At 51.2% G+C, this 21,309-nt stretch overlaps 7 protein-coding genes across 7 annotated transcripts; 5 read left to right on the forward strand and 2 right to left on the reverse strand.

The window, feature by feature from the left end:
• Positions 1 to 1,413: 1,413 nt before the first annotated feature.
• N7477_001429 (RNA-binding protein) lies at positions 1,414 to 2,809 on the forward strand (the record flags this gene model as incomplete). The annotated part of the gene is made up of 4 exons (XM_056963092.1): positions 1,414 to 1,601; positions 1,665 to 1,769; positions 1,833 to 1,976; positions 2,032 to 2,809. 4 exons carry the CDS (start codon positions 1,414 to 1,416, stop codon positions 2,807 to 2,809), a joined length of 1,215 nt encoding a protein of 404 aa, XP_056826011.1.
• Positions 2,810 to 4,042: 1,233 nt separating this feature from the next.
• Positions 4,043 to 5,503, forward strand: N7477_001430 (uncharacterized protein; the record flags this gene model as incomplete). The annotated part of the gene is made up of 4 exons (XM_056963093.1): positions 4,043 to 4,377; positions 4,421 to 4,464; positions 4,514 to 4,729; positions 4,779 to 5,503. The coding sequence occupies 4 exons, from the start codon at positions 4,043 to 4,045 to the stop codon at positions 5,501 to 5,503; spliced, it is 1,320 nt and encodes a 439-aa protein (XP_056826012.1).
• Positions 5,504 to 5,843: 340 nt separating this feature from the next.
• N7477_001431 (uncharacterized protein) lies at positions 5,844 to 7,574 on the forward strand (the record flags this gene model as incomplete). The annotated part of the gene is made up of 3 exons (XM_056963094.1): positions 5,844 to 6,371; positions 6,418 to 6,739; positions 6,832 to 7,574. The coding sequence occupies 3 exons, from the start codon at positions 5,844 to 5,846 to the stop codon at positions 7,572 to 7,574; spliced, it is 1,593 nt and encodes a 530-aa protein (XP_056826013.1).
• Positions 7,575 to 9,136: 1,562 nt separating this feature from the next.
• somA (putative cAMP-dependent protein kinase pathway protein (Som1)) lies at positions 9,137 to 11,588 on the reverse strand (the record flags this gene model as incomplete). Its single annotated transcript, XM_056963095.1, is given in 5 exon segments — positions 9,137 to 9,307; positions 9,413 to 10,835; positions 10,900 to 10,931; positions 10,951 to 11,052; positions 11,112 to 11,588. 5 exon segments carry the CDS (start codon positions 11,586 to 11,588, stop codon positions 9,137 to 9,139), a joined length of 2,205 nt encoding a protein of 734 aa, XP_056826014.1.
• Positions 11,589 to 13,191: 1,603 nt separating this feature from the next.
• N7477_001433 (TRAPP complex core subunit BET3) lies at positions 13,192 to 14,045 on the reverse strand (the record flags this gene model as incomplete). The annotated part of the gene is made up of 6 exons (XM_056963096.1): positions 13,192 to 13,311; positions 13,387 to 13,578; positions 13,632 to 13,648; positions 13,680 to 13,852; positions 13,950 to 13,958; positions 14,011 to 14,045. The coding sequence occupies 6 exons, from the start codon at positions 14,043 to 14,045 to the stop codon at positions 13,192 to 13,194; spliced, it is 546 nt and encodes a 181-aa protein (XP_056826015.1).
• A 322-nt stretch (positions 14,046 to 14,367) lies between these two features.
• On the forward strand, positions 14,368 to 15,681 carry N7477_001434 (WD40 repeat domain-containing protein; the record flags this gene model as incomplete). The annotated part of the gene is made up of 5 exons (XM_056963097.1): positions 14,368 to 14,514; positions 14,582 to 14,627; positions 14,679 to 14,759; positions 14,822 to 15,577; positions 15,629 to 15,681. 5 exons carry the CDS (start codon positions 14,368 to 14,370, stop codon positions 15,679 to 15,681), a joined length of 1,083 nt encoding a protein of 360 aa, XP_056826016.1.
• Positions 15,682 to 17,902: 2,221 nt separating this feature from the next.
• N7477_001435 (uncharacterized protein) lies at positions 17,903 to 21,299 on the forward strand (the record flags this gene model as incomplete). The annotated part of the gene is made up of 5 exons (XM_056963098.1): positions 17,903 to 17,982; positions 18,045 to 18,406; positions 18,458 to 19,014; positions 19,066 to 19,631; positions 19,757 to 21,299. 5 exons carry the CDS (start codon positions 17,903 to 17,905, stop codon positions 21,297 to 21,299), a joined length of 3,108 nt encoding a protein of 1,035 aa, XP_056826017.1.
• Positions 21,300 to 21,309: the final 10 nt, after the last annotated feature.

The raw sequence follows: 21,309 nt of genomic DNA on the forward strand, positions 1-21,309 counted from the left end.
ACGCTCTGCTAAGATTCATCTCGATCGCACCGATAAGGCCTACGGGCGCTCTTTGGACGAGTCACATTGCAAGGAAGGCGGCAGGTCCTTGCTCCTCCCTTTTAGGCACCTTGCCTTAGATTCCTCGGTCTTAGGTCGACGACATATACCTAAGGTCCAGAGGTAGACGGCTCAAATTGTACCCTAGATCGGCATCTCCAACTTCTACTAGATGAAACAGCAATATAGCAAAGCACTAGCTAGACTTCAAATCAATAATACATACTCTGATGGTAATCCCGAGATCCTGGAACAGAGTAAGACGAATCCCCGCATATGTGAGATCATGTAAAATAACAGCAATACCATACGCCGTATCACGGCGTACCAGACGAGCCCACTCAGTCTTCCCCCCTCATCAGAATCTGAGATTTCATTCTTCATCGCTTTCCCCCTCCTACACTCTTCCCCTTTCCTATTGTTCCCACGGTTTGCGGATTTCGTTCTTGCGCATCGGGAGTTGTGCTTTTTCAGACGCTCTGTTTTAGTTTATCGAGCTTCTGTTTCCTGGTGAGTCGCCCACCCTCCTCCTTCCCCCCCGCCCTGCCCTTCATTGCGCATCGTCATCGATGCCTTCGCCCAACGATGAGCGATATCATGCGCTCGAGAGAATGAGAAGGAGATCGAGATCGAGATCCGTCGGGTGAATCCAGCTTTTTCGGGTTCACATCGGATGGTCGCGCCGCCCCATCCTCGCTGTTGCTCCCCCGGGCTTCCACCTCGTCCATCAACGCCCTTCGCCCTGATCGGAAAACCTGTCGCGGTCGCATCGGTTGAGTGGGCTGCGAGTGGAGTGTTGCGTGGTGGACGGTCGCAATCGATGGGGCACTGAGACGCTGGGACGCTGGGAAGACGGAAACGGCCGGCGCATCGGACCCATCGCTTCACGCGCAACTTGCTTTCGATCGCCCTGTCTCCTCCCCTACCTGTCCCAGCGACGACTCTCTCCGTCCCTGATCAACTGCGCTGTTTTTCCTCCCAGGAAAATTGATCTTGGCGATTCCCGGCACTTCCACGCGCCCGATATCCATCTAGCGATCTCTGCCTGAAATCGCTTCATTCCGCCTTCGCTCGGCCCCCAAATCTCTTCGGCTCTCGTGTCCACGATCTCTTTCCCCACTCCACTCTGCATTTCGAGGCGTCATTCACGGACTTTCGTTCATTTTTTTTTTTCATTTAGCTTGCGCTATAATCCAAGAACAAAGAAATTCTAACGCTCTCTCTGGTTCGGCACAGATAACTTTCACGTCCTTTGTTCCTGGATTCATCACGACGTGTGCTTGATCTTACGGTCTTTTTTTAACGACTCCACGAAGTTTCAGTCGCAGACCGTTTTATATTCTTACGTCGACTTTTTCGAATTTCGCTTTCAAGATGTCTTTCCAGAACTTTGATTCTTTCCCCAACCAGGACGCTGCCGCCGCTGCCGGTGCTCCGGCTCCCGCCGACACTGCTATGGCTGGCACCGCTGAGGGCGCTGGTTTCCAGGGTCCCGCTCCTGGTGAGCCCAATGCTGGTGCCCCCGTTCCCCAGCAGGGTGCTGATGGCAAGACCACCCTCTGGTACGTCTTCTCTTGACCCGATCCGGTAGTCTCCGTCTGCGAATGCTAATCTCCTAATTCCAGGATGGGTGAGCTTGAGCCCTGGATTGACGAGAACTTCATTCGCAACCTGTGGTTCCAGATGGGCGAGCAGGTCAACGTCAAGATGATCCGCGACAAGTTCTCTGGGTAAGACTAGACCATTTCTCCCACCCCCAATACGAGACACCTAGGTCCTAATGTTGGTAGTAGGAGCAATGCTGGATACTGCTTCGTCGATTTCTCCTCCCCGGCCGCTGCTGCGAAGGCTCTCTCCCTGAACGGCACCCCCATGCCCAACACCAATCGGGTCTTCAAGCTGAACTGGGCTACCGGTGGCGGCCTCGCTGACCGCAGGTGAGAAACAATTAGCCATGAAATTTTGACACAGCTTGATATTGACTCTTCTTAGCCGCGACGACCGTGGTCCTGAGTACTCCATCTTCGTTGGTGACCTCGGCCCCGAGGTCAACGAATATGTCCTTGTCTCGCTCTTCCAGAGCCGCTTCCCCTCGTGCAAGTCCGCCAAGATCATGACCGATCCCATCAGCGGCATGTCCCGTGGCTACGGTTTCGTTCGCTTCTCTGATGAGAACGACCAGCAGCGTGCTCTCACCGAAATGCAGGGTGTCTACTGCGGCAACCGCCCCATGCGCATCTCCACTGCCACCCCCAAGAACAAGGGTCCCGGTGTTGGTGCTGCCAACATGGGCATGCCCGGCCCTGCCGGCATGTACCCCCCGATGGGCGGTCCCCCCATGGGCTTCTACGGTGCTCCTCAGCCCATGAACCAGTTCACCGACCCCAACAACACCACCGTCTTCGTCGGTGGTCTGTCGGGCTACGTGACCGAGGATGAGCTCCGCTCTTTCTTCCAGGGCTTCGGTGAGATCACCTACGTCAAGATCCCCCCCTGGAAAGGGCTGCGGCTTCGTCCAGTTCGTCCAGCGCCACGCTGCCGAGATGGCCATCAACCAGATGCAGGGATACCCCATCGGCAACTCTCGCGTGCGTTTGAGCTGGGGTCGTTCCCAGAACAACTCTGGTCCCGCTGGCAGCCCTTATCGCCCGGCTCCCCCGCCTCCTCCCATGTACCCCTCCATGGGCATGCCCCGGCCCACCAGTATGGCGGGTTTGCCCCGATGAAGGTTAGCAGCCACCCCGGCAGCCCGGCCCCCGAACACTCTTGAGTTACAGGCTCGGTCGGCTGACTCATTTCTTCTCTCTCCAGTAAGCGTTCCTTTGATTGAAAGCACCAGCAGGAGTTGTTTGCGTCATTCCAATGATGGGTCCTTTGTGTCATGACAAATTTGCTATTCCTGAGTTCCCTTTTGCCGAGTCTGAGCGCTCCTCTATAGCTCTTGATGAGCATCTTTCTCCTACGTCCCTGTGCTACGCATTTCCCTGAGCGCTTTTATCTTAGCAAGATCTGAGCTCCCAATTTTTCTTTCCCCCCTTTATGTTCACCCGGATTTTTTTCCTTTTTTTCTTTTCCCCGAACACTTTTTAACTTTCTGTATTCCACCTACCCCATCGTATCTGCTTCCTCTTTTTCTTTATCTCAACGTCCCTCTCCAAACACTTATGCTATGCTGTTATTTTCTTTTTCACGATTCCTCCCGGCCCTAGGGGGTCCTGTTCGCGTGTAACGAAAGTCCGTACTGTTCATGCGTTTCTTCTTTACTCTATACTCCTTGGGCAGGCATTCTGCGAAAAGTTCCACTTTCCCCTTTCCTTTGTTCCGTCACATCGAGCAAGCCAAATTGAATTTTATGTTCGCTGAGTTGTGTTGTTCTTTCTTTTGGTTGCTAGAATGTACAACACCTCTTTGTCATGTTTGGGTTTTGATGAAGATGATGAGCCGGCGATGCTTATGCGTGTAGCTGATGTTTGTTTCTGGTTCCGAGAGAAACGGAGAGAGGCCCGTACTGTAATTCTTGGCCGAGGTGCGCTCTGGAGGCGTTTTGCCGGATGATTCCCCCCTTTCGCTGAGTTTGTCTTTTGAGGGAAGAGAAATTGATTCCAATGTTGCCTTGATTTTTTTGATGTAGGATTTCGTGTCTCTGTCTTGATGTCTATGGACTCCATCCGAACGTGACTGCTGCAATCCTAGGCCAAGATCCATTGAGATATGACCAACGTTCTCAAAGCTCTTGATAAATGTTTTCCATGGATCCCGTGAGTCCCTCACAACGGTGATGGTGAGCCCCTACGCCTCGCTAGACATATTTCCAAACAATTGAAAGCATTGAAAACTTTTGATCTTCTTTTCAAGGGGTCTTGCCCTCTAGACACGTCCAGGATGACATGTAGAAGGTATCATTGTGGGAGTCGTTCCTACCTTAGGGGTTGTCTCCTTCCCATGAACTTTCATATCTTTCTGAATCTTTGCGCATCTCTCCTTCATCTTCGTCCAGACCATCATGCGTTACGAAAATTGGGATGTTCTCATCTTTTCCGAGGGCACCAAGGTGCCCTTGCAAGAGTTCAAGACCCAGTGCTTCGTTATAAAAGATAAGGAGTCCCCTTACCTGCAAAGTGTATCGTCCGGCCATTCTTACTATCCTATCCAAGGTAATTATGGCCAGCTTCCTGTTCTCACCACTTTCATTCCCAGCATGGCCAAGGACAGCCCTTTTCGCTTCTCTATACACTCTTGGGAGAGACCTCGTCCGTCTCGTCTCATCGAGGGCATGATGCAGCCAGATGACTTGCTCATGTATGAAGCGCGCGTGTTTGTGGATCAGCAATGTGTTGCGTGAGTACTGAAGCTCCTCGTCTGAACTTGACTGACTCTTCAGGGGTGGCTTCTTCTCTCAGCGAACCCAGTGGCCTTATGTGATCGGTGAGTGTTTTGTTCTTGGTTGTTGATAGTCCTTTGTTGACCTTCCAAGACCTCAGTTCTCACATCGACCGCGACGGCAATCAGGATGCCCTCCGTTTTCCTCCTTTCCACCGCGAGATCTTGGATCAGCGCCACTGGGATGCAGGCGATTCAAACGGTCGCATTCGTCTCATTATTGCCGAAGGATTCTCTCGTCCTCATCGCTCGCCTCCTTTTGAAAGGATCAAAGATGTCATCATGTTCTCTTTTCAACATGCTCCACTCCGTCAGTCGTCTGTTCTGCTCTCCTGGATTTTGCTCACATGGGTGTTCAGATATCCTCGAATACTCCAACATCGCCTGGCCCAACCCATCTATGTGGGCGCCTCCTCGACCCACCTTCAAGTATACCGATACCATTGAGCCCAAGGCAGCCGACGATCATGGTCACTCTCCCTCCAAGTCTGGAACACGTCCTTTATTTATAAACCAGCCCAGTGTCCCACCAAGTTATAATCCCTGGGCACAGAATAGACCTTTCCCCCTTCCTCAGGCGTGGAGTGATCAAGACCCTCGATACGCCAACGTCAACCCCCGTTTCTCTGAACCATTCGCCGTTCCAACATCACTCTTCAACGAGCGTGAGTATGAGCGTGGCTGGAGCCAGCGTGGCGCCCGATCCTCTCGCGAAGATATCCCCATGCCTGATTACTCCAGTAGCTCAGCCAGCAGCCGCGCCATTTCAAGCGATGCTGGAAACAGCTACGAGCAAGTCCACATGGACGACGATCAATACAACATGTTGATACAGGCGCTCACCCCAACCAAAGTTGGCGGTGTCCGCGCTCCCTCCAACACTCCATCGGCGACCGTCAACCTAGCAAAGCTCGGCCTAAGCCCCAGTGGGAACATGAAGAGCAGGAAGGAGATTATCATTCTGGATGATACTCAGGAGACCCCTAAGAAGCCCGCCCAACTGGTTGCCGAAACTGTCAAGGAGAACAGTCGTGAGGTTTCAGGACACAATGAGGATACTGTTTCTATCTCCTCCACGCTGTAGGTCTGCGGTCCGGGCGGTCTTCTGCGTGCTTGTTGTTCTTTGGGTGACTTTCCAGTCGGCTTTACTTTTACCGGCTTATTTGTATAATATATTTCTACCGGAGTGAACAAGCATGCATCACAGAACGTATGCACTAATTGGCCTGTTGTGTCCTGTTGTGTCTTTCCTGTTTCACTTAATTCTTTGTTGATTCCTGATGTGAATTCGGGTGTATGGCTCCTTCTCAATGTAGATTTGTTCAACATCTTGTTTGTATTTCGTCGATTTCCCTTTCTCTTCTTCACTTCCCCTCTCCCCTTCCCTTGTTTATTCTTGAGCGGATTTATTTTCCTTACAAAAAATGTTCACTCCATTGAGGAGTGGATCTCTGTCAGTGAAGGTTCCAGACTCCATACACATTGAAGATGTGCACGATGAGTCTACTCATTATTCTGCGTCTGTGCAGACTTCTGAGTCTGTTCAGGACCTGGGCGCTTCGAAAGAAATTTACAATGTGGACATTGTTGAAAATGAGCCTGGGTCTGATCGAAGACTTTCTTTTCAAGGTGTCTCTGTTTATGACTCTTCGTCTGTTCAGGAGGTTGGATCTACTGGACATCCTCCTCCTTTCTACAACTCTGGATATTCTCAGTATCCTCTTGCAGTTCAGATTGTCCGTGTTCCTCAGCATGTGCAGGAAGACGAAGATGCTAACCCGAGCCATATTTTTCCTCAACTCTCTCTCGCTCTTAAGCCAGAGTCACCGTCATCTGCCTCGATGTTGACCTCTCAGCTTCCGGGGATTTCTGTGGGACATTCTTCAATTGAAGATCCGTTGGCTCGGCTTGAGAAGGGACAGATCACGGAATCCAATGTCACTTCGGGACCGGTACGTGTTACTCCTAGTCATAGAATGTTACTCACATGTTCTCGAGGCCCGACTCGGATCTATTGACGTCAAGAAGATGACATCAGCCACGATTCTGTTCGTATTTGGCATCCTCGGAGTCATGGCTAACCTCCGACCTTGCTTCACATACAAGTATGGACTTGATGGGAAGATCGGAGTTCGACTCCAGATCTATGGTCACACGGTGGTCGTCGAGCCTGTCTCAGAGGATGTCAACGCCGTGCGGGTCATTGCTTGCCGTCGTTGCCTTGAAAAGCTGCGCAAGTTCCATTCGGGTTGGATTCTCCCACCCCAGCCTATGGATGGACCCTCTGGACCTGAATGGAGCTGGATACAGATACTTCAAGGTAAGTATTCCCTGATTTTGCAGTGAACAATCTGCCTCGGGGACGGTGATCAGCAAGTCGGAGGTTCTACAATCATGCTAACTTCCAGTCAGACTACTGCCAGGCCCAGGGGTTCCAGGAACCCGAGTACGTGGAGGGCCTTTTGGGGACTCAGTACTTTTGCGATGTTATTGTGAGAGGCCAGGTTTTCCGCTCTGCCCGACAGTGCATCACTTTGGGAGAAGCTCGGAATACAGTGGCCCATATTGCAGTGCACCAGCTTCTCATCGCTGAGGTGACATCAGGTCCAGAATCGCCTGATCCACCGATGCATTTGTCCGATGTCAAACCATTCACGGAGCCTATTGCGAATGAGGATTTGCCTCTTTCTCTCGTGCAGGACTTTACTAATTCTCTCGAAGATGACCTACAGCGCTTGATGATGAATTGTACATGCCAAAATCGGCTTCCAACGGCCCAGGCTCAGGCTCCGGATACTTTATCTCCAGTGCAGCTACAAAAGGTCATGAAGAGAGGACCAAGAAGAAGACGATGGAAAAAGAATAAGAGCTCCCTTATTAAGCAGCCCAAGAAACGGTCTCAAAAAAAGGCAAAGCAGACTTCAAGTTCTCCGATGCAGCAGGCCACGACAACTGGCCGGATCCCCAAGCCATCTCCAGTCCCTCCAAGACCCAATTCAAACCTCATTCCGCTGCTGAAAAATCGACTTCCTCAGCTCCCCCAAGAAGAAGAGAAGGCCGAAGATAAGCTGTCCTTGCTCAAGACAGTTGAGACTGCATTACGAAAACTTCATGCCACTGCCTCTTACTGGAGATTACTGGAACGTAAGTATTGACGCTGGGATTCCCACGTGGACCTTGAGTAACCACTTCATGATTCAGGATTCTGCCATGCTCTCAAGATCGGCATTCCAGAAATCAAACAATTTCCAAACCTCCAAGCCTGTCCACGATTTCCTCATGTCGTCCGTGCCTCTTTCGACTCGAACAATCCATACTTGTGCCGTGCAAGCCCTGTCTGGCTGGCTGAAATTCAACGAATGTCACACAATGAAGCCCATGCCTTGGGTGTTCAGAAGGTGATCGTATATCTGCTGCAATTTCTCAGAGAAGATGCGGAAATCTCGCTCAACAGCGATGAATATCGTAATGAACTTCCTCTTCTGCGTGGCTTGGAACTGGAAATTGAGGATCGGTTTCGGGGGTAATGTCTTATGGACATGATGTACTTTGATGCTTTTGCTGGGATTGATCGACTTTTAACTTGCCCATGATTATAAAATTGTTTGGTCTAGAAATTCACCATTTTGTTTCAAGAAAATAAGGTCACCTGTAGGTCTTACAGTACATATAACATCCAGTAAGTTGGATCGACAAAAAACAATCTGAAGTGTTTCTTTGAGGTTCGATCACTTGATCACGAATCGACACATCGTAACCCTTTCTACCGAAATCCGACTCCTTATTCGGGAAACACCATTCCATAATGTCAATCATTCAATGTAAAATAATTTTACTCCTTACAGTCCATCTAGAATCCCGAACATTTGAGCTCAATCAGATCCCAAACATGAAAAAGACAGCATTGCGAAAATCCAGTTCCGCTAGGTATCCAACTGCACAACACCCGAGTGATATTCACTCGTTCACATATCATCCCTTATAAGCCCTCATCTCCATCCAAGTCAAGTCAAATGTTCTGGTTGAAAATCCCCCCTATGATTCCCTCAATTGAGTCGGTTCGATTTCATTTTGTTGATTGAAGGTTTTCGAAGTGAGCAAAATTGGAAGAGGAGATGGAAGAAAAAAAAGAAAAGAGAAAATGATTTAAAAGAGAGCAGCGTGGTGCTGAAGGTTATAAAGAAGAAGGATAAAAGTAAAAGATGAAAACGGAAATGAAGGTCAAGATCACAGAAGAAATTGGAAGCAAAGATCAGGGTTCAGTTAAAGGGCAAAAGAGCAGCGTAGAGCTGGGATACTGAACATGGAGGGGGCCATGAGCAAGAATTAAGTAACCACACGAGGAATAAGGTAAAATAGTAATAAAGAGAGAGAAGAGAAGCAAAAACTCGTAGGTCACAGTGCAACTATTCTCGAATACAGGAATGAGGTTCTCAGCACTGGAGGCTGGCTCTGAAAACTCTGGAAAGAGATAAATGGGTTAATGCGAACACCACAAAGTACACCAACGCCAATCTCACATTTTGCATGCATACACACATGCGCGCGAAAGAGTGGGACATGAATAAACAGAGGCGAGAATCGAGCATCGAGTATCGAGTATCCGCGGGAACATCAGAACGCACGTTAAATCGAGAGAAGAAAAAAATGTACACAAAACAAGGGTATATCGGGAGATTTAAACACCTGAAGAGAACCGTCAAGACTTTTTCATCATTCAAAGGCCGTCACCGGCCCCAGTCTCAACACCATCTGTGGAGTATGGCATGTTGGGGTCGAATCCGAAGCCAGTCCCGTCTGCATCGGTGTTGAGGAAAGTGTCAAAATCGAAGCTCTCCAGGATGTCGGGATTGTCTAGGGCACTGAAGTCAAGGCTGAAAGCATTGGTCTAGAAGAAGTTAGTACTTGGAGCAAATTGATGAGGATGGCATCACGTACATCAAGGGGGGTTAAGATCTTGGAAGGGTTGGGCTTGATCCGCAGCCGGTTGGACCATTGACGGCTGAGCAGGAGCCGAGGTAGGCTGAGGTGGCGCATTGGTATTGGCATTAGCTCCGCCCTTGTTGAAGGAGTTGGGAGGATGAGGCGTGGCGGGAGTGGACGGAGTAGGCGTTTGCGCGTGCTCGGCGGAGTCATTGGATGGCGTGGCACCGGCGGCGTTGGCATTGGCCTTGTTGCCCTTGGCGGGCGCCTTGGGCTTCTTCTTGTTACCCTTGGGTGCTGCTTTAGAAGCCTGCTGAGGGGTGGGTGGCGCATTGCCAGCCGTCTGAGGGGATGGTGGCTGGGTGCGGCCCGCCGGACCCGCACCGGGAGGCGCCTGAGGCGGAGGCATATTGCCTCGTTCCTGAGGTGTGCCGGCTTGAGGCTGTGTCGCAGGTGAATGCTGTGGCATCGGCTGGCCAGGCTGCCATTGCCCGCTAGGAACACGGTTGCCATTGGCGGGAATCGGTTGGCCCATCTGAGGCCCGCTGAAGGCCGGGTTCGAGCTCGGGGGAGGACGCATTCCTGGTCCACCGGGGAAGAAGTTAGCAGCCATGTCAGGCGGCATTTGTCCGCCATTGAGATTCATAGATCCTGGCGAGCCACGAGGCTGCATGTCCCCAGCACTAGGCGATCCGGGAAGGCCGCTCTGGGGCATCTTGGGTGTGCCTCGCTTCATTTGCTCGCTCGGATTGGGAGATGCGCCCGTCCTGCTACCTTGAGGGGAGGTGCCTGACTGCAAGGCTCCTTGACCGGGCATCGGGCCCTGGCCCTCACGGCCGGCCATGGTATCTTGTTCCTGGCGAGCCATCATCAGACGCCGCTTATTCTGCTGTTCAAGCAGCATCAGCTGCATTTGGTAGTCCTGAAGCGCGTGGTTGCCGTGTTGCCCGCCAGGTGTCGGCATACCAGGCCGGACACCGCCGGGCAGCTGACCGTTCGAAGCGTAGTACTCGGGACCCATGGAATACATTCCTCCTTGGCCATCGGGCATCGCCACCATGTCCGTCTGATTCTGCATCATGCCGGGGTTCATCATACCACCATTCGGAATACCCTGGGAATTTGAGGTTGAGCGCGAGTGATGAAGGGCCAAGTTTTGAGCATATACCTGCATGGATTTCTGTTGCGCAGCCTGTCCCTGGAACTGCTGAAATTGCGCTTGGTTCATACCAGCGCGCATTCCGTTCTGCATCATCAGGGCCTGCGGTGTGGGCTGTCCTTGCATTCCCTGTCCTTGTCCACGGCCGTTGGGGGCCAACAGCTGTCCGTTCTCGAGGCGTGGGCGTTTCGATGGCGATGGGGCGTTGTCAGCAGATGCGGGTGATTGCGGCCGGTTCCCGTTCATGTCCATGTCGGACTGTTCGCGTTGCATCTGCTGCATCATTTGCATCTGCTGAGTCTTCTGCATTTGGGCCTGAAGTTGTTGTTGGGAGCTAATTGAAAAAAAAAAGTCTGGTCAGTATCACACCTATTCCGAGGTTTCCAGGCGGAGCATACAGGCCGGCGGTGTTGTTCTGCAAGACAGTCTTCTGCAGGTTAGGGGGGAACCATGCCGCCGTTGCGTCGCATGTTCAGTGGCACTTGGCCGGGCATCATAGGCTGCTGCCGCATCAGTTGGTTGTGCTGCTGTTCCCGAAGGCGCATCATGTTCTGTCCTGCAGTTAGATACCGGTGTGTGTTTTGACGCCAAAAGCATATCTGTTCCGTACCTGAGTGTGTTGTAGGTAATTTCGGACGTCGTGCTGCGAACCCTTCCGGCGCTGAGCCCAAAAGAACTCCCAGAAAAGGCTGAACCAGTCCAGGAGGAATGACGAGTTGCTTTCGTTAGGTAGATTAGGACGAGGAAGATCATCAGGGATTTTCATCTTCTCGCCGTCTTTGCCATCGGTCATCATGGAATCGCCATCAATGCCGTTCACTCCGCTACCAGGGCTGGTCTTTGGGCCATTGTCAGTGTTGATTTTGATCGATTCGTCTTGGACGAGGGCGCGGGCGCATTCGTGGTAACCACGTTTCAAGAAGTAGTCATAGATATATGTGTTGAGGTTGGTGATCATGAGCTCGGGAGTGTTCATGTTCACATTGCCGTCGTTACGAGGAGCCGTGGAGCCGTTGTTCATCATTGGGACACCGCCGACAGGGCCTCCAACCCCCGGGTTCATTCCAGCAACGTTCATCGGGTTCATGGTGGCGAATGGTGGAACTGCAGCCACCTTTGCCCGGATTCTACGGGGCGATTCAAGTCGAGAGTATCGACAGATTCCAAGCGCGCATCCACCTACTCAGGCGATGAAGCCTAACGCGGGGTGGAAGGAGCAACGCGTGGGAACGGAGAGGGGGCCCGAAGCGGTGAGCGTTTCGGGGCTGGGATCGAAGCCGAATGAGGCTCAGATGTGTTATCACGCGTGGAAGTATAACCGCGCAAGCGTTGGAAACTTCGTTATCGACTATTTCGCTATTTTGCGATCCAAATGTGCGGAGACCGGGAAGGTCTGTGCCGGGGAGGGGGCGAACGAGCCACGCGACGAGATAGGGAAAATCGAACGATCCCGATAATCGCAGACGGAGCGCAGAAGGTGTCGGGTTGTAATATTCCGACGACTAGAGACTCATAAAGGTCAGATGAAGGCAACGCTCATCGAGCACCGAAAAAGATGGATGCGCGGTCGATAGGGTTTCGATGACGGAAGTACTAAGGAGGCGGAAAAAGTGGACAGGCGAGGGAGGTTGGGGGAAGGCGCTACCAGACAAGCCTGGTCGGACAGTTTTCGCAAGCAACAAAAGAAGCGGACATGCAATAGACGAAGAGAAAAGAAAAGAGACCCAACAGAGGAAAAAGACACAGGGGTCCAAAGTGAAGGTGGATCTTACAGTGGAAGGGGAGGGAGCCGGGGGGGTACGGGCGGACTGGCGGACACTGGACTCTCTGCGCGCTGCGGGAGAGTCGCTTGCTCGGAGCGGATTAACCTCGTATTCCGGGGCTGGGGACGGCGCTGTCAAGCGTATTTCTGGGCATGCACCAGTGGGCGCATTCAATGTGCTGGCAATCAATTTGGGATAATGGGGATGTCGTCGACGATGAATATGAGGACTCTCTAGCCCGGGATCTCGATGGGTGAAAAGGGACTGTCTGAGTGGCGAAGGGGAAAAAAACGAGGAGACGACTGATTATGATGATATGCCGCGATGGAGCCCTGCGATGGATCCCAGCGGGAGTCTAAAAAGAGTAGAGTGCTTCCACACAACTTGATAGATCGACGATCGAACCAATCGGAAATCTCAAGAAGCCACAGTCACTGGCTTGGATGAAATGGGTGGGAAGTTGCGAAAGAGAGAAATTCGATCTGTAGGAAAATGAGAAACGGAAAGGGCGGAGATCAGTATTAAAGATACGGTAATGTTACACCACGCCGACACCTCTGGACTTTACTTCACTGTCCTTGGTTTTGGAGCTACCGAGTCCTCGGACGATATTGCCTAGCAGAACGACCCGAACGACAACTATCATACAATCTAGGGATGTCCCAGGCTGGCCCGCCATCTCGGTCTCAAAGTCTAAACTTTGGTCGCGATGCTGTTAATTTGCGTGGCGGGGACGTTCCTACATCACGATAGATCATAAACCCTAACCTCGCGGAATTGCTACAGGTACGGAACCTTCAGTCTCTAGATCATGAATTGAACATGAATTAATTTCAACCTCGCCCTTCACTTCCCAAGGTAGTGGAGAAAAGTGTGTAGAAAGAAATAAATTTAGAAAGCCCAACGCCAGTCCTGATGCACTCGATATTACTCCTCCTCTGGTGGCATCTCATCCTCGATGTATCGTACAAGTGAGACCCGCATCTCCGTGGTATCATCGCCTCGGAGCACATCGCTCACAAAGTGCGCTTCGATCTGCATTTGTACCTGGTGTCCGGGTCAGTGATCGGACCCAGCGTGAAGGAACCTGTCCGCCAGGTAAGAAGGTTTAGGGCATCTTACCATCTCTAGTGCGCCACGAAGCACACCGCATAGGATGTTCGAAAACCACAGCTCGTCCTGAGCCCGTCCGTCATCGGGAAGCTCCACAAAGTCCGCCAAGGGGTTCTCGTCAAAGATAAGCGAGAACTGGTTGTTGTCGCTCGCCCAATTGGTGACTGTCGGTGCGACGTTCAGGAAGATCTTAAATCCCACCTAATTGGAATGTAAGTGAGATGTTTGTCCCGAGTTCTCCCCCGCGTACGTACCTTGGCAATCATATCTGCTGTGTCTCGGAAATTGGCACAGCGTCCCACTTCCCGACTTAGCCAGGAAATCCTCGATCAGTCGCATTCCGATATTGTAACCCATCTTATCCAATTGCTGGTTCACTTGTTTGTAATCACTATCGTAGTCTTGGCATAATTGTGCCACAATGGTGCCGTAGGTTAATGTGACCAGCTCCGCATTGACCTTATCGATTCTCGTTCTGGAGAAAGCTGGTTAGTCCGTCGTCGGAGATTTATTGCAGCTAAGTTGGGGCCGCTTCTTATTAAGGCGACATCATGAAGGGCTCGGCTACTGACTTCCATATTCTGTAGGGCATCAGGTCAGCACAGCATTCATGCAACAGTGAGGTAAACTTACTCTTCTCCTATTCTGGATGCTTTCGTGGTTGACATGGCTGCTCAAGTGGCACTGTGACCCACTGAGATATTATGAAGAGGTCAAACCGAAGTTTCCGTGCAATGACAAGCGAATGCGACAGTGGATCGTGAACGTAGCTTAAATGCGGGGAGTGCGAACTGCTGAAGCTCGTCGCCGTACACAAGTCGTGCTCACCGCCTTCACCGCAGGTGGGATCATCGTTCTTCCCGCGCAAGGCCTCGTCCGGGCTACTCTGCACTCCCGCCACGAGCACGTTCAAAATCCCATTTGCTCGGTCTCGGTCTCGGTCCCGGTCCCTTGTATTATCAGGGGCTTCGACGAGTCTACACAGCAAACATGTCGGGAGAAAAACGCCCCGCTCAGGCTGCCTTCGGGTCTACAAGCCAGCTCGTGGTCAAGAGAAATAAAGCCGACGCCGACCTCAACCCTGGCACTGCCTTAGTCAAGGGCTCTTCGGCACAAAATGGAGCTCTCATCCAATCTGTATGGATTCCCCGCCGTTTAATTGAAGGCGATTAGCATGTGGGCCACCAGCTAACCTCATGAACAGGTCCCTCGCACAAGTGGCCTCGATGCGCCTATCATGGAGCTCACAGGTAAGATACGCCTCCAACCAAGTCGAATATTCAGTCTAATGGGCAATTCAGGTCACTCGGGGGAAGTTTTTACGGTGCGGTTCGACCCAACTGCGCAGCACATCGCATCTGGCTCGATGGATCGATCCATCTGTACGTTGCACCCATAAATCGCGAGACTCCGACCTTTTCGCTGATCTCATATCTTCAAATAGTGCTCTGGAATACATATGGACAATGTGAAAATTATGGTCAATTGACGGGGCACAAGGGAGCGGTTCTTGACTTACAATGGGCACGCGACTCTCGGGCATTGTTCTCGGCATCGGCGGACACAACACTCGGAAGCTGGGATGTAGAAACTGGCGAGCGTGTACGTCGCCATGTCGGTCATGAAGAGATCATCAATTGCCTCGACATTAGCAAGCGGGGGCAAGAATTGCTAGTTAGTGGCAGTGATGATGGATGCATTGGCATCTGGGATCCCCGGCAGAAGGATGCTCTGGATTACCTTGAGACCGACCTCCCCATTACTGCTGTTGCTCTGTCCGAGCAAGGTAATGAAATTTACAGCGGTGGCATCGACAACACAATCCACGTCTGGGATTTGCGCAAGAAGGCTGTAGTCTACTCCATGGCCGGACATACCGACACCATCACCTCGCTGCAGATTTCGCCTGACTCACAAACTCTTTTGTCTAACTCTCACGATTCGACTGTCCGGACCTGGGATATTCGACCATTCGCCCCGGCTAATCGACAGGTCAGAACTTTCGACGGTGCACCCGTCGGCCTTGAGAAGAATCTCATCCGCGCCAGCTGGGATCCCAAGGGTGAGAAGATTGCCGCCGGTAGCGGTGACCAAAGTGTAGTGGTGTGGGATTGCAAGACTGGCAAGCTTCTGTACAAGCTTCCCGGTCACAAGGGAACGGTCAACGACGTCCGATTCTCCCCCAATGATGAGCCAATCAGTAAGTCCTTTATCTGCGGAGTTAAGGGGATCTTTGGCTAACCAGCTGCAGTTGTTTCGTGCTCGTCTGATCGGAACTTGATGCTTGGGGAACTTGGCAAATGAGCATCAGAGATACCAAAAACATGTATTATTGGATAAGCGGGCGTTGATTTGATCACAATGAACACTTAAATCTCTTTAAGGCCTATGTATACTACACTTCCGAGAACTTTCCATTGCACCTTCCCCCATTGCTCGACGCTGGTCTTAATTCGGAGTGATTCTTCATCTTTCCACAAACATCTTGACCATCCGACCCGTTTAGTTGTCTCCGAGTTCCATCGCCGTCTTCAACAATTGCTACTACCATAATGGCCGTCTGGGAAAGATGCATCACTTTTCATTATCTCTTATGTTGGCAAACACCGTCTTGTGTAAACACCTTGCTTGCCTTTTAGGTCTTTTCACCACAAGTCGATTGAAGCGTTTCTGTTCTCTTCACTTTCGTACCCATTCATTCTCGCCACATTGAGAGCCTGGAACCACTTTACAGCTGGAAATTTCTTTTTCTACCTTTGTGTTAGCTTTGAATGCTTGGCCGGCCTTTGGACGCTCCTTGTTTCTGCCCACCCTTTCGATGAGTATCATTGGAGGTAGCCTTGGAAAGCTCCCGTTATGCAAAGAGCTGATTGATGTTGTCACTTGTCTCCGGAATGTATTTCACCATCCGTTTTAATCAAATGAATTGAAATCACCTATATATCCGAACATGCTGCTGAAGAAGAAATTTCCAAGTAATATCGTCACAAATCAGCGAAAGAGCTCTAGTGGAAAAAATTGCTGGGACAATATTCACCTTACAGATCACTGGGGCCGATGCGTTCACGGATCGATACAACGTGTATTTTTTTTCTCGCCTCCCATCTACTCCTTTGCTCTGCTCTGCATCTTTCCTTCCTGCTCAACATATTAGTCTTTGTTGTTCACATTAGTGACTGCCAATAATCGCCTGTATTGATAAGTTCCTGTCTTGCCGATTGTCCAAGAAGGTGTGAGGCTTCTGGCAGTTCTCCAAAATATGGATCGTTGCCCATGAACTAAGATTGAGACGACTTGAAATTGACGGCACGGTCTTCATGATTCTTCACACTGGGCTTCTTGGGAAGCTGCATGCTCGGGCTCATCTGTATCGCTCTTTCTCCAGTATATGAATGCTCTTTCCTCCACCGCTACTCTCGCATCTCTCCAATGTCTTTCCCGTGAGATCTCTGCGCAGTCTCGCTGTTTGACCTCTCGAGTCATCTTCATTCTGGCCGCCAGATCTGTCCATCACCATTCATATTTGCAACGAAATGAATCAACTTCAGCTGAACCAAAACCTCGCCTTCCGAGAACGAGTCAAAAGGCTTTAGGTCCTCTGCGGAGTAACTCTGCTGTTAACTCGTGAGCCTCCAAATACCAAATAACAAGCCATGGTAGCGCTGATAGTATGGTTCAGTCCTCTTCGTTTACATACCCATGAAGTTCAACGGTCCTCTTACACCATACGATCACGTCTTTATCATCGTGCTGCGTACGTCCATTTACCTCTGCAGTGCTCTTTGGGTCATTCAAACCCTTTTTTGGATCAGGTACCGACAATGGCTGTGAAGAATTAATTCAACTCTGCTACTCTGTCTATGGTGGACGATTCCCACAAGTCCTCAAAAGAAGTGCCGGGAAAAGAGCTCGGGGTAGACCATGGAAGATATCATCGGGAAGACATGACCTTCGCCCTCCCCCTCTTGTCCAGCATGTCTATCAAGGATTGCATATTCCTATAAACCATGTCACACTCTCAACTTCATATAATTATGGCTTGTAGCGGCCTCGTTGCAGTGAATGTTCAGAAACTCATTTCACGGCATGGTCCCTTTTCCACTATGCTCCAGAATGTATTAGCCTGTCGAAGGGATGAAACTGAAGAATATATGACCGAAGGGCATAATATCTCGCGTGATCTTTGTTTATTGACCATCTAGAAGCTTTGATGGAAATAGATGATTGACCTCCAATATTGTTGAGGGATGTGTGTAGTAAGTGTGAGGTATATTCCAAGCGGGTCAGGGACCAGATGATGCAATGCAAAAAAACATTCCCGCTTATCTGGCCGTATCCGCTTCCCCGAACACTTCCTTCCACCAGCTCTGGGCCGTTTCAATCTATCTCCGGGGGAACTGCTACTTACTTGCTCTGCCCTGTCAGACACCCCGGTCTGCCCTCCTTTCATGCCCCGTGGCTGGCTCTGGTGATGCGCACGCGATGTTGGAGTTTACACATGTTCAACCCTCGACACGCGTGCACGATGGTGGTTTGGGCCATCCTGCTGTCGCTATGGCTTACCCTGGCGCACGGGATGCGGGATCATCAAATTAAGGAACTCCGGTATGTTTTCGTGTGCAACCTACTTCCTGGCGGGTAACGCTGACTCCCTTCGTTCGTGACAGGCAAGAAACTGAGCGCATGTTTTACCATGGCTTCCAGAATTACCTTGACCACGCCTTTCCCGAAGACGAATTGCGCCCGCTTACTTGCGCCCCCTTGACACGCGACAACAAGCATAATGAACACAATGATGTCTTGGGGAATTATTCCTTGACCCTGATTGACAGCTTGTCCACTCTAGCCATCTTGTCTTCGAGTCCTGAGAGTGGTGCGAGGTCTTTTGCACGGTTTCAAGACGGTGTCAAGGATTTTGTGAGATTGTATGGAGATGGCTCGCCCGGCCCTGGTGGTCAGGGTGAAAGGGCGAGAGGATTCGACATTGATAGCAAGGTGCAGGTGTTTGAGACCGTTATTAGAGGACTCGGTGAGTAGCGCATTGTTTTCTTTGGAGATTCAATGGCTGATTTTAGATCAGGCGGGCTGCTGAGCGCACACCTGTTCGCCATTGGCGAACTGCCCATTACTGGATACAAACCCTCAGAGCGAGATGCCGCCTTTGCAGGCGCATGGGACAAAAGCACATATACATCAAGAGACCGTGGTATTGAGTGGGGGAATGGATTTGTCTACAATGGTCAACTCCTTCGCTTGGCTGTTGATCTGGGAGACCGTCTCATGCCAACATTCTATACAGAGACTGGTTTACCCTACCCCAGAGTCAACTTGCGACACGGTATACCTTTCTACGAGAACTCTCCTTTGAATACAAAGACCAGAAAATCGAAGGACACCAAGCAAAAATCGAAGTACTCTTCCTTGGCTACTGACGAAGAAGTCACCGAGACTTGCAGTGCCGGCGCTGGTAGCTTAGTCTTGGAGTTTACCGTTCTGAGTAGACTCACCGGAAATGGTCGGTACGAGGAATTGGCCAAGAGAGCGTTTTGGGCCGTCTGGAGCCACCGAAGTGAAATTGGCCTGATAGGATTCGGCATTGATGCGGAGACTGGGAAATGGGTGGGATCGTACTCTGGGGTAAGTTAAGAGGTTGAAAGTGACATATTGAGCGGGCTAACAACAAGATAGATTGGCGCTGGAATTGATAGCTTCTATGAATATGCCTTCAAATCTCATGTCCTCCTTTCCGAGGGAGAGAGACCTCCTTTCGATTCTGAGAGCCCCTGGAGCATGCTAGATGAGTACTATCTGCCCTTGACCGATGACCAGCACTCCCCGGACTCCTTCCTTCGAGTCTGGGAAGACTCGCATACGTCCATCAACCGCCATCTGTACCGAGGCGAGGGATATCAACATCCCCATCTCGTCGTTGGTGATGTGATTACTGGTGCCACGCGCGCATTCTGGATTGACAGTCTGAGTGCGTACTATCCTGGTCTGCTCGCTCTGGATGGTAAGTTGGATGAAGCTATCCAGATTCATCTTTTGACTACTGCAATTTGGGCACGCTTCTCTGCTCTTCCTGAGCGATGGAATGTCGCTACGGGTGATATTGATGGTGGCCTGTCTTGGTATGGTGGTCGGCCCGAGTTCATTGAATCGACCTATTATATCTACCGTGCCACCGAGGATCCTTGGTATTTGCATGTTGGCGAGATGGTGCTTCGCGACCTGAAGCGACGCTGCTGGACTAAGTGTGGTTGGGCAGGTTTGCGAGACGTCCAAACCGGCGAGATGATTGACCGTATGGAGAGCTTTTTCCTTGGAGAAACCGCCAAATACATGTTCCTCTTGTTCACTCCGGAACACCCCTAAACAGAATCGATGCTCCGTGGGTTTTCTCCACCGAAGGCCACCCTTTGATTATACCGAAGAAGACCGCCACTCAGCCACGCCGGAAGCAACCATCGCCGCCTCAAAGTAACTTTGAAGGCGTTTGCCAAGCGATTCAAGGTACAGAATTTGGCGTATCATCAACTGCATCACGCTCAGATATCTTCCACGCCGCCAGCTTGGCCCGTTTACATCTCCGGCCCGGTCGTGGATATGGCGGTCCTATCATGGAGGACTCACCCGATCACCCCAGTGTGTCGGTGGCTGATCTGTCATCGCCGACCAACTACACATTCTACCCATGGACTTTGCCGCCTCAGCTCATTCCATTCAATGCCACCAGCGCGCCGATGACTATTCGCCCAACCCTCGACATCTCATTCCCATCTCTCCCCGGTGGAGTCAATCTGGGTCCCGGAGCATTGGAACGAGTTCGCGATGGTATCTTTATCAAGACAATAGGAGGTCTGCGGTTGAGTATGATTCAAGACGTTCCACTTGCAGGCTCTATGGGAGCAGAGGAGGACGGATTTCGGGTGCAAGTCGTCAACAACGTGCCTTTGGGAAAAGATGAGAAGGTATACCTCTCGCGTCAGATCACCTTTGATGTTGTCGATCCCTATGATCCCAATTTTACACGAATTCGCGACACAGCCATGCTTGATCTCGTCGTTGACGTTCTCGCAGAGCCCGCTCGCCGACACAATGGCTCAGCTGCTCCTGGAGCTGAACAGCCTGCAGCAGAGAGTTCAGACCATTCGGAAGATTCAGAGCTTCACCTCGGCCGCCGCAGACCTGCTCCATCCGTCGACGAGAGCTCCATCGTCGACCCACCCGACTCCACTATGAGAAGTATGTTGTCGAACTTGGTCAACTCGTTCTCATCTTTGCTCCGGGACGACCCTGACGAGAATGCTCCCGTTCGGCTGAGTCTCCCTGCTGTTCTTCCCACGGGCGTTGGAGCGGCCCCAATCCCCAACGTGGACGACTCGCTCACCCTGTCAATGTTCACCAATCCAACTACCAGCCGTCTCACATGGTCATCGATCTACTTTGCTGGCGATCTTTGTCACGAGCGTATTCTCCGTGATGTCGCCCAGAACCACGAAGTCCTCGTCATCAAACGTGGTGGCTGTACATTTTCTCAGAAACTGCGCAACATCGCCGCCTACCGGTCCTCGCGCTCGTCACTCAAATTGGTAGTCGTCGTCTCATACGATGATGAGATGCCCACTCCCGAAACAGCAGAGACTCCAGATGAAGACCCCGAGACTCAATCGAGTGACAGTCCACCGCCGACTTCTTCACTTGCCGCCCTTCGTGCCGAACCCTATCTGATTCGGCCGCACCTCGACGAGGCCCAAATGACTGCTAGTGGGATCCCGCGCAGTAACCCTGTCAGTCTGCTGATGGTTGGTGGCGGCGATGAAACATATTCCCTTCTGCAAGTCGCGACTGGCATTGGCATCAAGAGGCGGTATTCCATGCGTTCTCAAGGTGTCCCCATCACGAACCTGTACATCATCTAAATGCACTATA

The sequence above is a fragment of the Penicillium maclennaniae genome, assembly GCF_028827695.1.
Source record: "Penicillium maclennaniae strain IBT 15551 chromosome Unknown utg000002l:1.0-2354659.0:1.0-2356205.0, whole genome shotgun sequence".
NCBI classification, from domain to species: Eukaryota; Fungi; Ascomycota; class Eurotiomycetes; order Eurotiales; family Aspergillaceae; genus Penicillium; species Penicillium maclennaniae.